A 14,835-nucleotide genomic window follows, 5' to 3' on the forward strand; every position below is an offset into this window, starting at 1 on the left:
TTAGCAAAAATGCAGCTGTGAATTGCTAGTCTAAGATTGTCCCCCCCCCCCCCCCCCAAAAAAAAAAAAAGGTAGGCTAAGAGGGCTAGTTGAACCATTGGTTTGTCTCACCTTCCCATGTTTACATGAAGTCAAATATTTGGTGATTCAGTACTGGACTGTTATGAATAACTGACATTATATTTCATATTTTAGATGCAGAATAACAGCAGTCATTACGTGATTACAAAATAAAAACAGATAGGGGTGCCATAGTCATGTGTTAGTTGCCCTATTTTGTTACCACCTTGTAACCGTTTTATCAAATATCTCAACTCATCCATAACATGGACAAGTTGAGCCTTGACATGGGCCTAACTACTTTTGGTTTGACTTTAGATGTCACCCTCTTGTACGTTTGTTTTTATTTATTTGTATTAAAAAAAACCCAACAAAACAATGCTCAACTTCAAGAGGAGAGTTTGAATATTTAATTCATATAGTGACTGTATGTGTACTGTATGCTGGTTTTAGGCTTTGCATCAGGATCCATTCGTAGTAGAATAAACTATTTTGCTTGTTAATAAATGCAGTACAATTGGTGCTATGCAATACAGTGAATGCCACACACACACACAAACACTATTTGCACGTTTATTCCTGTAAGACACACAATTACATGTGTGAAGGCTTTTCAGGCCTATTACATATAAAGCAATTCTCAAGAAGTAATGTGTAAGCTTTTTAAGCAATCCTTCTAGTTTCCAAGAAGGGTGACTAGTTAGAGGGTAAAATAATTACAGCAGGATTGCGATGCCATTTTTCTGGCAGCCTACAAACAGGCCACAAGTAATTCAGTCAATGCTTGTGTGCTATCTGCCCCCTAGAGGAAGATATGGTAAACTAGTAAAATGTTAACCTATCTATGCCTATGTAACACAATTTCATCATTTTTACCTACAGCTTCAAAGTCACTTTGATTCAGATTTACAATAATAAGAATGGAGTCTCTCACGACAGATACTGCACTGTGCCATGTTGTTGTGGGTAGGATTGTAACCTTTTTATTGGTTTTAGAGGAATTGGGTAGCCTACCCTCCTTAGTGCTAAATGGGTAGAACATAAATGAGCTGGAATATCTACCATGAGCATGGCATGGTAAAAACACTTTAAAACTGGAAAACTCTCAGTGGTATGTGTCTGTGTTACAGCAATTGGTCATGGTCATCATGTATCTCTGGCCTTGAGAATGGGACACAGAGAGCACTCAACCAAAGAGAGCTGCTGGATCCACAAGCTCTATTGCTCCTGGCCATTATGTTGTTATCAGTTACACTAAACTACCCTATTTGCTTTTTAATTGTAAGAGGACAGTCTTGGTTTAGTCTTACGTTTTTAGGTACCTAGTGTATTAAACACTAAAGTCTCATCACCACGTTGATGGATTCAACTGGTAGAATGAAGATGTGTGGTATTGAGCATTAAAGAGATTCCTTTTTCACTTTAATTTAACAATATACTGAATGTGTATCCTTGCAGGATATAAAGACACAAAACCCCTGGAGACAAATTTAGCACAGGCATACTTTTATTTGGTGTTGTTGAAATTTATATTAACAATAATTTCCTCTACGAGAGGATACAAGGTAAGTGTGAGGTGACTTCAGCAGCCTGATTCCTGGGTCCTTTCCTACTGTTCAGTGGGGGAGCAGACCTCCAGCAGCCCCTCGGTCCAGAGTCCCAGCACTAGGCCCAGCCGCGCAGAGTCTGGCTCCAGCTGCAGCTCGGCCACCAGGAGGCGCTCTGCACTCTGGAGCTGCCTGAGGGCAGGACGATGAGAGAGAGGGAAGCGCACGCCCTGGACCTGACATACAGGGAGTTCACTGTTAATCACTGTGTGTGTGTGTGTGTGTGTGTGTGTGTGTGTGCGCGTGTGTGTGTGTGTGTATGTATAGGGGGGGGGGGTGTTGTTTCCCTTGAATTGCTGTTTTCGCTGGCGTTAAAAATGGAAAATAGCAAAAGTTATCACCTGAGTTGGACATTCCTCCTCTTTCTCCTCCTCCTCATCTTCTTCTTCCTCCTCCTCCTCATCATCATCATCATCATCATCTTGTGGTTCTCCCATCATGTGAATCTTTCTGTTATTCCTTAGCGAATGCACCACAAACACTTCCATCTCTGTCGCCTCATCCTAGGAAAATTGGTCAGAGCAATATAATTAATCTGTTATTTAAGTTCAGTAGTTTTCTAGCGCTATTACTTTTTACACAACCGTTAGGTCCAACTATTTATTCATTTCTGATGAGAGGCATTCCAGAGTAAGGATATCCCAGGACATTCCCACTTGGACTGTTCACCCCGAGTAATCACTCCAACGTGACTGTGCAGAAGAAGAGCGCAGCAGTTTCTCGTATGATGAGTATATCCTTACCAAGCTCACACTCACTCATTGCTTAGAAAATGTACACATCACACACTTACTGTTCTATCCGGACTTGGCTGCACTGTTACGACGACGTGGTCTTTAAATCTCATGCACACACAGTCCTCAAGCGTTGGCATCTTTCCAGCTGTGAAACCACAAACATACATTTTCAAGCTCCAGTCCAGATGTCAATTTAAACATGAACATTAGCACTTAAAGAAAAAATCTGTTGATTTTTCACATGCAACACCTCGAGCGGTCAGGCAGGTCAGGCTACAGTGCTACACTTTTAGGGACATGATTTCAAAGATGTCAGGATGTAGGCTAAATTAAAGTCTCAGCTATAATCTGAGGGACACTCCATTACCAGGAGTATCAATGTGGGAACACTCCTCCATAAACAAGAGTATATCAATGTGGCCGTTATTTCAAAAAATGTTCCTCTGCTGACAACAACATTTGATGAGTTTGAGGTAAATAAATGTATACTCACTTGGCACGATGTTTGTGTTGTCATGCACAAAAGGTGGAAGCCTGTTGGACACAAAGTCTCTCTCCATGTCTGTAGAGCGTAGCTCCTGTTCACCCGAGTCCATTCTATCTGCCAAACATCTCAGGAACGTAGAGAGCTGTGTACAGACCTCTGGGCCTACGCTAACATTCTGACACACACAGAAATATGATGACTTTCACGACTGCTTTTTAAACAACAAAAACTATACAGGTAGTGCAGGTAAAGCCTACCTTACACTGACAGACTTTGACAAGATTTGGGAAAGATTCTTGAAAGATTGTCTTTTAACTAATGCCCCTTCTTCAAGCTTTACTCAAAAGACTACAATCTTTCAAGAATCTTTCCCAAATCGTGTCAAAGTCTGTTAGTGTAAGGTAGGCTGAAGTTGTCATGCGAAAGACGAAACACACCAGGGCAACTCACCGTAAGTAGCCGTCTGGGCATTCCAGCTCTCATATCGATATCTCTTTTCATCGAGTCAAAGAGAAAACCTGGAAATATGTCCAGCAGGTAGTCTCCCCAAGACCTGCAAAATATGCAGAAATTAAACAAACTCACAGACACACATAACCGTGCTAAAGTTTTGAATCAGTATTTTCTGTCTTCTGTGTGTCAATGGGAAATATCATATTTGGACTCTTCTCTATTTTTAACTCGCATAACACAGTGGATGGAAATGCAGATGTGCATATTCTTGGACTGAATCATTATGCATGCACACAGAATGCAAATGAGCTGAACAGAAACCCAGCAATTGATGACAGGCCTACACAGTCTCTATCAACATACAGATGAGTGCTGTTGGTAGAAAACCCACATGTTCTGGTAAGTACTGAGAGTTATGTGCGTGGAGTGATCCACCTCGGCAGGAGTATTTGCTTGGTGTATGGTACCTCTGGGAAAGTATAACAGATCTCCTGCCTGTAAAGAGATTGCACACTTCCATTAAACCAGCTTACTAACTTAATGAAACCTTTGCCTTGCCAATTCTTTGGTATATTACCCACAAAATAAAACACATAATTAGCTAATGAAATGCTGCAACTTGTACCTTCAGGATAATGTCATGTGTTGGGTTGCCTATTCTGTCCTCTGGTTCCAGGCCGTACTCACGAGCCAGTGGGACAGTGGGACTGTACAACCTCCAGTGTTTCTCTCCCTCTAGCTGCAGAATGAATACCTGTGGACAGAGGAGTGGCTCAGTGACCAGGGGTCAATGTGTAGGCTAGAGAGAAGATTTTCAGAACTTTTTTTTCCCTGTCCTCCTACCTCAACGTCGTCATAATGTGGAGGCAGCCCCTGAGAAGCTTTTGGTGTGATGTACACGTTCGATCCCACAAGGGCCCCGAAGAAACTCTCCAGGCGCTCCTGAATACGCCAGAGCTCATCCTGGATACACAAGCACAAACCTCAGAGCCTCTGACAGAGGGGAAGTGAAGGACCTGAATCACACTTACATTCTGTGTCCTTCAGAGACATTAGGCACACAGTCAGGCAGGAATGGGAATCTCACCTTAAATCTTTGAGGCTGGTGAAACTGTATGGTGGCTTTCTTCTGGTCAAAGTCTTTTTTCAGAGTAGTGTAGTTAACACGTCCTTCTTTATTCATTACTTTTTTCTTGCCATTCACACATCGGCAGACGTTGACATCCCTTGCATACTCAAGCTTCTGACCACACAGTTCCTTCAGGTCTGACAACTGGAAGAGGGACTGGTAATAGCTGGCTAAACTTGGGTCAGATCTTTGCAATAACAAGGGCTTCTTTTCCCAATATTCCTGAAAGAATTCATCTATGCCAATTGGAGAAATCAGACTTTTAAATAAACTTAATGGGGTGTCGAAATTTAATGGGGAAGAAGATATATCAGCCTTCAGTTTTCTATATTTAGCAGAAGCTGTGTCCTCGCATTCTGCGGACGTTGGTGGTGATCCCCTTTTCCTGGGCATGTCTACCAAAGAGAGATATGGTTTTAGTCATTCAGTAACTCGCATTTTCATGTAAAGAACATTTAGAAAAGTCAAGCTAATCGATCTAACAGACAGATGTGTCAGCTACACTGTAGAGCTAGATGGGAAACAGGAAACTTTCAGCAATGTTAAACGATTTCTCTGCATCAGCTTGCTGATTCGTTATATAAACATTATAACCGATTGACTGTGTTATGTCATAATTTGTCATCGCAGGGATTTCAGACTCAAACTGACCTCCTGTTAGTTTTGCACCAACTTCATCAAGAAGGCAAGGCAGCAGCAGGCGGCGTGTGTGTTACACAGTCCAACTAGATTAACTTCCGTTCAGAAACATGGTGTAGGATAATAGTTCCGGACAGAGAGACGACTGATAGACTGGCTTTCTTTTTCTGAAATAGGCCTAAATGTAGCCTAAAGTAGGGTTCTGTCGTGAATGTAGGCTACTAGACACTTTATCAATACTAAGCTAATTCTAGGCCTCAGTTTTCTCCAAAGTTGAAAGACATTCCCGACTCCAGATTTAGGAATAGTAGCTATTAGCCTATTTGTAAAAAAAAAAAAAAAGGTAGGCCTAGACCTAGGCTAGGCTACCTGAGACTACTCTGGTTCTAAAGTTATGATGATGACAGACCCGGCTGCAGAGAGCAGTGATAAAGGGGGCATTTGAGATTTTCAGGGGGGCACTATCAATCGTAAAAGGCTATAGTTAGGATTATGCCAAGTAAAACTGAGGGGGCACCTTTTTTGTTTGAGGGTGCACCGCCCCCTTTTGCCCCCCCCTGGAGCCGGGTCTGGATGATGATGTAGGCTACAAAGCCGTCATCACGGTAAAGAAAGGCTTCTCTGAAGAATCTGATTCACGAAACATAAGCTAGGCCTACTTTGTTTTCTTTCTTCTGAAACACCCTAAATATCATTAGGCTATAGAGTCCATACCTGCAGGGCCAATGAAGCGCAAAAGTAGGATAGGTCTGTCGGCTTTACCAATATGTTAGTCCTAAAGTTAAATTATTTTTATCAAAAAAAATGTGGATAATTAGGCTACGAATTAGGCTAGTGATAAATTACATATTAATGGTGATAATTACTCTGTAGCCTATAATAATTTAAATAAAATCAAAACACAAACATGTGTCTTTTGAGCGACTTAAGACCTTATATTGACTGCTAGAGGTTAATGATGGAAGGCTACAGAGACATAGTTATTTTATTTCCTTGATCCAGCTCTTCCTCTCCTCTATCCCACTGCAGCCCTTCGATGAGTCTGCTGTGAGGACCAGAACGCTAAGAGGTCAGTCAAGACTAGGGTTGCCAACTCTGAGAAAATAAAATACGGAACAAAAATACCCGGGGGGGGGGGGGGGTCATTGGGGCCCACCTACACGTACCTCCACCCCCACATCAAATTATCATTATGATTATCATTATCACAATTATTATTATTATGCTATATTGTTAGACATGCACTTTCACTTCAAAGCAGTCAATATTTGAAGTGCTAAAAGTGCCTAAAGTGCTATGCATGTGTGTACATGTCCTATGCACATCAGAGGCCTGCTTTAATAATGTAAGATATTTACAATAGTTCATTGCTTTTGCATGGTTGCATGAGAAATACTTCTGAAAACAGCAATTATATGGGTGCTATTGTTTTGGGATGTTTCCCTCATGCAAGCATCATAGGCCTACTCTGGTAGGCAAATGGAGAAAAAAATGATGTGCTTTATAATGAAATTTCATTTGAATGCCTGAATGTAAAGATCCAGGAAACATAATACCAACTTTTGTCTATGGTAAACGGCTGAGCATAAATCGTAAATGGCGTAAATCACTTATCTGGAGATCTTTAAATGAAAGACTAAAGCTACAATCTTTTGACCATGTTATATTCAAATTTGACTAAACAATACTCAATGCTAAACAATATTGTAGGCCTACAGTCTCTGCTCTGTTTCCATGGAAGTTGCAAGAATCCACGTTGTTAAATGTCGTTACGTAGCCTAATTAAATAGTCTTCCAGGTTGAAGCGGAGCGCCAACAACGTTATTGTGTAGTTTCAGTTTCTGTTGCGCAAACGCACAACCGTATGCATTCAATGAACGCTCATACCACCACTTATTTGTATGACTCTGTTTAATCACATCAAACTAGCCAGCATTTCCTCCTAATTGCAGAAACTTTGTTTTCTTTTCTGTCGGGCCGCGGTTGCTTGATCCAGATCAATTGCGCAGCTAATTATCAGGTGAAGCACCGGACCTCACTCCATGCCTTGCGGACCAGCAGGCTCCACGTTGTGTCAGGGAGTTTTTTTGTGTGTGTGTTTTTAATTGTAGTATGTGTGCATTAAGCAGTTTCTCAAAAATACGGAACAAAGAGCGTTCCGTATTAGTTCAATACGGAACAAGACTTTTAGGTGTCAAATACGGGACGATTCCGTATTATACGGAACGGTTGGCAACCCTAGTCAAGACTCGAGGTCAGTCAAGACTCCTTTCCTAAGTGATGCCTTGTAGGCCTAGGTGGCATGAGTTAATGTTCTATCTTCTTGTGAGAGTTTTGGGACTGTCAAGAAATGTTCAAGACCCATCTGTTCACCTAGAGTTATGCTTCCGGTTTTTGGAATAACAAAACTCATTATATTCATTGTTGATATTTGATATTTGACATTTCCATTATTATTGATATTATATGCTTTATGTAGCCTGGGCTTTCCCGACTTTATTTGAAACTATTATTCTTAACTAAAAATGTTTATAGTGTTTCATCACTTTGGACAAAATCATCTGCCGGATACTGTAAACATAAACACAAAGACATATTTATTTGTACATTTAATTTGTGAGGCAACAAATTCAGCAGTTTGAAACATGCAACACATCACAGTAGCCTACATCATACTTGTTTTTATGGTGAACAGGAAGGAAAGCTGAATGAGAGGTGTTAAATGCTGAGGTGGACGGTTTCCTCCACAAATGTGTAGGCTAATGCATTTTAAAAATAAAGTGATTGTTATTTCACATCTGTACTTGATTGAACTAATTTGGCATGAAATGAACTGCAGTGTGGTGTCATTGTAGTGAGTGCTGCCCCGTTTTTAGAGTGATAGGTGGACGTGGACCAGGTCATCTGCAAAGAGCTATTTGACCTCTAGGGTGAGTCCAGGGGCTGCAGACTATTCCAACAGCACTGCTTACTCATTAATGTACTATAGATGTTGAACCGCGAGTTGGTCACACACACACACACACACACACACACACACACACACACACACATACACACACACACACACACACACTCACAGAGATAGAGAGATTGTATAAGACTATCACATTTCTATTCAGTTCACATTTACAGTTTACACCGTGTTTACGCCATGTTTACACCTTGGCTAAATACATTCAAACTCATACATTCAACTCACAATGTGGCACATTCTATTTCAATCAGCTCACTTTTTCAGTTCCGCTCACACATTTTCTTTTGGATTAAGATAAGGCTTTGATGGTTATAATAATGTAGCACAAAGATTAACATGCTGGCATCACAAATAGTATCTTTAGTAAGGACAAACAAAAGAGAAGGACTGCTATGCAATGTTAATACTGTACTGCAGGGTAAAGAACTAAAAAATGCTCTAGAATATACCCTCCAAGGTAACAACCATGCAGCCTCAAATATTGTCCTTACCATATGATGTGATATCTCTTCACCCACAAAAACCTCATGTGAAAGCAATGTCACTGTGGCGAAGCAATATTTGCAATATTTTAGCAAAGGGGTGATATATGCCATACCACATGAATCAAATGAGTGATGAGAACACTGATACTGACAACGTATCAAAGGTTGAGTTTTAAGCAGAGTAAAGTTGAATTTGTGTAGCTCAGGGACTTCTAATTCTCATAAATACAGTGTTCATGCTGTGTTTCTGTTCTGTTTTGTCTGATGGAAATCCCAGTGCCGAAATTGAAGTTTTCATAAACTTTGTTGGTGTACACTATGGAGGCATCGTCAGCATTCTTTCTCTTACCTGCAGCAGAAAATGTGATGTTGTCAGATATTGCATGTATTTTGTTCAGTGCATGTAATTTGTGAGGCAACAAACGCAGTAGTCTGAAATATGCATCATATCACACAGCCTACATCATACTCTTTTTATAAAGATTAACAGGAAGGAAAGAGTGAGGGCATGTTGGGGTGGGTGGTTTCCTCGAAAGATGTGTAAAGCATTCAAAAATAAATTAGACTCACACAAACAAGTTTAAAGTGAGAAGAATTTCAGTGTGTGTCATGGAATTAAAAAGACTGGCAAAGGCTATGGGGAGATGTCAGTAACCAAAGTGGCATATTTATCATGTCAAAATATGCATGTATATGTACCGATTTATACACACTAAGGCAATGATGAAGTAACTTACTTACATTTGTAAATAATGACAGCCATGGCAATAAGCAACACTGCCCCAGTTGAAGCACAAATGCAGATTGTTATCACTGTCCAGTTGCTGTCTAAAATGGAAAAAAGGGGGGGGAAAGGAAAGCAGTTCACTGACTACACAGAATGTTTAATTCCCTGAGTAGTTTCAATGAGATAATACAGTCATCACAATCTGTTCTTGCTGGCCTGGATGCCAGATACTGTGTTGATTCTTTTTTTTTTTTTTTTTTTTTTTACACTGCGAGAATGTTTTACTAAAATGTGCACTCAGGCGTGCTTATTAACCAAATCATGTGCTCGTTTTCTTAAATTATGTGCTTGTTTTAATGATTTAATTCACATGTTTTATTAGAAACTAAGCCAGAGCAACAGACCAACTTGGGCTACAATGCACCACACATACAAAATCCTCCTTGATGATAAAGTCAGAAGTGAGAGACTGTTAAAACACAAATAATACCTCTTTCCAAACATAGTGTAGACAACAAACTACACAAATGGCGTCTAACATATACCTCCGGGCACATTTTAACATTCTGTACCAGCTTATTAGGTGGCACATTACTAGTGGACATAAAAGCATGTTGTGTAAGTGGCCGGTTTTAAAAATGGGAGGATTAGCTAATTGTGGCATCTAATGGCTTGTTTGTGCCTACATGTCGATTAGGCTGGAAGCACACGTCAGACACCATTTCTTTCTTTTTTTTTTTTTGGTTTAAAAGACAAACCTTGATCTAAACTATTGCTTAATGTCTTTAAAAACGGGCTTGCTGGTTAAGCCAGTGAGGTAGAGTCTATGGAAGCATAACATTGCATTCACGATGCTACAGACCCCAAGGCTCAATCTCATTTCTCATTCTTCCTCTTCCCTATCCTTTGTCCCTCGAAACAGAGTGGCATGACATAGGGGTGGGAATATTCCCTTGGATATGGGACAACATATAGGTGTCAAAAAAGTGAAATACTTTTTAATTACAAATATTTTACAAACAGATTGTACCACACTGAAAGCTAACATGTTGACACTACCAATAACCTACATCTGTCCACTGTCAAATACAGTTCCATTTTCAGCTCTGAACAAAACCCGTTCAGGAATTAGCCCTTTTCACGTGATGTCAGACGAAGCGTTGCTGGGTATCCTCCGGCATGTCCAGCCGCCAAATACTACAGAAGAAGAAGAAGAAGTATTCATGGGTTTCATCAGGTCCCTTTCCACTGGTGTATACAATCAAGCACCTTGATTATCAATGCAGACTGCATGGTGCTTGATCGTATACACCTGTGTAAAGGGACCTGATGAAACCCATGAATACTTCTTCTTCTTCTTCTGTAGAATTTGGCGGCTGGACATGCCGGAGGATACCCAGCAACGCTTCGTCTGACATCAACGTGAAAAGGGCTAATTAGGCTGTTTGAGCTAAAGTGGAACTTGTGAAATGTTTCATTTGCCAGCGGTCTAAATTTGGCACCCATTTTAACATGTTTATAAAGTTGCGACCAATACAGTAGGCTATATATATTTAGTGTTAAAGCCAACGAATATGGTGAGCCCACATGGTAAGACACACAGTGCCTGGCCTACTTTTTTGGAAAATGCAGATGTTTGACATTACATTTGTGAAGCCTTCAGCTGTTACCTTTCAAAGTACTACTCGGTTAAAAGTGGGGCGCAAAAATCTCAATCTTTTGAGATTGAACATTAGTCTGGGGAGTCTGCGTGGTATTTCTACTACTATATACTGTATATACTATACTTTACACAGGCTGTGATCAGTGAGTATAGCTCAAATTATTCTGTATGCTTGGATGGTCCTTCGACCAATCAGACTAACGATACGGGTGTGTCAGGTGGATAAGCCAGTTTGTGATTGGTCCCTGCAAATTTGAAATGAAGCAGGAGAGCTAAATGTGCAGGTTTCCAGCCTGTGCTGCAGGGCAAAATCCAATCGCCAGGCAGATCAGACTGGGTTTACCCATAGCACAAAAGAGGACAGAAAAGAAAAGCAAGTCTAAACTCCCAAAGTTGAACTCTTTTTTCATTATGCTGTCTCTCACTGAACTTGGTGGCCAGGAAACTTCTCACGATATCGATGACCATGCTTTGCCCTGTTTGCCCTGCAGTAGTGTGGTGCTTAGCAGCCGCTCTAATCAGGCTATAGCCAAAGTCAGATAGAGGAGGGTGGTGGGGGACGTGGAGTTAGCTGAGTGGTGGTTAGGGTGAGGGGGGCCTATGATCCATTTCTGCCCCAGGGCCCTGTGTGCAGTTGTTCCACCTCTGGCTGTAACCTAGCAGGAATCACTGGAATTAATGGGGGCAATATTTCCTCTACATTTGATTGTTGTAGACCTATATAATACCTCCATGGCTCTGCACTGTTGAGTCAGTGAGTGCACAGGACTATAGGCTAGTCCTTGATTAAACAGGAGAAATGTATAGTGAAAGTAATAGTAGTAGTAGTAGTAGTAGTAGATAAACTTCAATTTAATTATCAATCCCATCACGCTAACTATTGATTTAATACTACTACCAACACTATCTATTCTATCGACCAATCGATCCACCCACCCCTAATTCTAAAGGAAATTGCTTGCTTGTTACCAGTGGAATGCTAACAAAGGTCTGTTATGTTTTAGATTGGCTTGATTGTTGATTGGCCTCTGATGTACCATGATGGAGTGCCTTTATCCAGAGGTTCTCAACTTGGGAGTTATAAGATAATTTCTGGGGGTCGCCAAATTGTGTGAAAAAAAAACAGTCATAGTAAAAATAGTAATATTGCAGCCTTTGTGGGTAATCTGTGGCTATGTTCTGTGGTTTATGGTCAGGAATTGCTGTTATGACATGAAATGCTGTACTACGCATTTGTATCTGTTGTTAAAACAAAGATAGTTAAAAATAGGCCCCATCCACAGCCTATGGAGACAGTTTCTAACATAATTCCAATTTAAGACTCCAGTCCAAATCTACAAAAAAAAAAAGTGCAGAGAGTATAGGTGGAGGGTGGGGTGGGGGTCTCTGAACCACACACATAGTGATATCTTATACCCTCTTTATGTTGCACAGCACTTGTGTGTATGTATGTATGTGAGCTAGTATGTTTATGAGTGTGTAAGTATGTGCTTGTAGGATAGGGCACCCAGCAAGTGTGCATGTACTGTATGTGTGTTATCGTGTATAGGTGATAGTAAAGGTGTCCTATGTATATGAGTGAATGTGTGTGATTATGAATGTGTTTTTGAGTGACAGAATGTAAAGACCGAGTATAGTTTTGTTGGACTCTGTAAATGTAAATGTGAGATGTTTTTGAACCGGTATAAGCAAATTATTTCTGTTATATATACAAAAGATAATACATTTAAAGAGAGGCCTATATCTTTTTCCTTAGCATAGCTTTGAAGCTGTCTGGTAGTGATTTAGCCACTAGCAGGACAAATCATTTATCACTGATATTTTTTCCCTACCGACAGTACTCGGTGACCTCTAACAAACAGGCCTTATGGAGAAAACGGCTTCAAGTTCTCCTTTATGGTTATGGTATTTAGCACAGCCTTTTGTCTAAAGCGACATACAAATAACAACAATACAATAGTTATATTTAACAGTAAAAAAGTTAAAAGTCAGTAATACTACATTAAGGAGCAATAAATAAAAATTTGAATTCAATCAATAGCGTTATGAAAATAACTAATACTTTAAACACCAAATTACATTCCATATCATTGTATCCTGCAGTATTGCTGCTTCAGTAAAGCACATGTATATGTTGGCCATATAGGCACTGCTTACCTTCATTACCTACATGTACATTCTGTTCAGGAATAGTCCAGCTTGATGTAAAGTGACCTGATGGATGTGAAACACTGCAGGTAATAGTGTCTCCATCTCTCCTCTCCGCTCCACACAAGTGCAGAGAGCTGCTTACACTGGATGAGCTGTTGGTGATCACCTGTTCAGATTTATTCTTGCCCCTCCAGTTCCAGATAAAGCTGACTTTCTCTTGATCTATGCCATCCATTGTACACAACAGCTCAATACAATCAGAATCAGTGGTGTTCACTAATTCAAGGCTTGTACCTGGTTAAACATACAGAAAAATAGTAGGGTTCACTCACAAAACAGCAGACATCATTTTTCAGTGATCACCAAGACAAGGGGAATATAATTCTATAGTATCTTGGATCATGTATCCCTTTTTAAAAACTGACTTGTTAAGATCTTTATTTTCCAATAATGCAAGGATTTGTCCACAAAAGTAGACATTACAAAAGAAATGTAAATATGGTAATTACCAACTGTTCGAAGTTCCACTGTAGTTGTATTAAGGTCCCGATTGGGTGGCGGTATAATTCCTATGATAGAGCAGTTGTAGGATCCAGAGTGATCACTATTAAAATATTTAACTTTCAAACCCCTCAATGAGGGTTTAAAGGATGACATGCAGGTCATGGGCCTCACATCTGTTTCATTTAGGAAATAATGACATATGACTTCATCAAGTCCTTTTTTACTCCACTTCACCTGAAATCCCTCATAATAAAATCCAAAGGCCGGCTCACAAGGTAGTAGGAATGAGCTTCCTCTTGTAGCATTGATGATTTCAAAAGAATCTGGAAATGAGGAATCAACAGATGTAACTGTCTTTTGAAATCATTCATTTAAAAAGCTAAATATTGTTCACCCATGTAAAAAAATAAGATTGATTGTTTGGTTACACTCGGATGGTCAGCTATATACATACAGAGGTTGATATTATCAATAAACTGTTGACACAATGTGAACAAGTTGACACTATGTGAACATTGTATCCAAGCAATCTTGGATACAATGTCAATTTCAACAAACCATCTATTGTCTTTAGACAGACGATAAAGTGTATTTTGTATTTATATCTGGTCAGGTTAGTTTATAGATGAAAATATGGAAAAACATTTCAAATAGTAAAACAACTACTCCTACCTGTTACGGTAAAAAATATGGATAAGACCCAGAGAGGATTCATTCTATGAGCTACTTAGATCTCTGACTATGCCTTCCACTTGTCGCTCGCAACTGCATGTATTCAGTGACATGCATCACAACTTCCTGGTTAAGGCGGCAACCTGTTACGTATTCACAACCGGTGCTTTAGGTTTCCTGCTTACATCAAAAGTTGCACACACTACATACTTGTTTTAAACATGTTGGGACTAATACTGATGTTATATGCTTTTCTACAGAAATCCACAGATTGCCTGGTTTCTGAGAGTATAGGAGCTGTTCTTACCAGTTTCCTCATCTGTGGTTAACTTCACATTTGGACATTACACAATCATATCTGTCAGCTGGTTCCACGAGGCAGCAAATAATTCCATTCTTGCATCTACAGTTGATATGTTGTTTGTGTTCATTCTCCACTGACTTGGATGGTAATGAAAAGGGGGTTAATTAAATAGCATGAAAATTAATGCTCTGGATATCTAGTGCTTGGGTGAGTATACTGTGCTGGAGCCCACTTTTCGAA

General features: G+C 40.0%; 2 protein-coding genes across 3 annotated transcripts; both read right to left on the reverse strand.

The window, feature by feature from the left end:
• Positions 1–1,560: 1,560 nt before the first annotated feature.
• riox2 (ribosomal oxygenase 2) lies at positions 1,561–5,239 on the reverse strand. The gene is made up of 10 exons (XM_062535589.1): positions 5,125–5,239; positions 4,432–4,868; positions 4,188–4,307; positions 3,970–4,098; positions 3,736–3,839; positions 3,342–3,444; positions 2,898–3,066; positions 2,461–2,549; positions 2,009–2,170; positions 1,561–1,843 (listed from the first exon to the last, which is right to left on the reverse strand). The coding sequence occupies exons 2-10, from the start codon at positions 4,864–4,866 to the stop codon at positions 1,670–1,672; spliced, it is 1,485 nt and encodes a 494-aa protein (XP_062391573.1). The 5' UTR covers positions 4,867–4,868; positions 5,125–5,239; the 3' UTR covers positions 1,561–1,669.
• A 2,449-nt stretch (positions 5,240–7,688) lies between these two features.
• LOC134080178 (uncharacterized) lies at positions 7,689–14,480 on the reverse strand. 2 transcript variants are annotated; one of them, XM_062536465.1, is made up of 5 exons: positions 14,292–14,480; positions 13,625–13,942; positions 13,122–13,409; positions 9,312–9,402; positions 7,689–8,923 (listed from the first exon to the last, which is right to left on the reverse strand). In XM_062536465.1, exons 1-5 carry the CDS (start codon positions 14,332–14,334, stop codon positions 8,920–8,922), a joined length of 744 nt encoding a protein of 247 aa, XP_062392449.1. In that variant the 5' UTR covers positions 14,335–14,480; the 3' UTR covers positions 7,689–8,919. The 2 variants fall into 2 exon arrangements, with proteins under 2 accessions (XP_062392449.1, XP_062392448.1); XM_062536464.1 differs by having other exon boundaries at positions 9,316–9,402; positions 14,292–14,479.
• Positions 14,481–14,835: the final 355 nt, after the last annotated feature.

The sequence above is a fragment of the Sardina pilchardus genome, chromosome 5 (genome assembly GCF_963854185.1).
Source record: "Sardina pilchardus chromosome 5, fSarPil1.1, whole genome shotgun sequence".
In the NCBI taxonomy this organism is placed as follows: Eukaryota; Metazoa; Chordata; class Actinopteri; order Clupeiformes; family Clupeidae; genus Sardina; species Sardina pilchardus.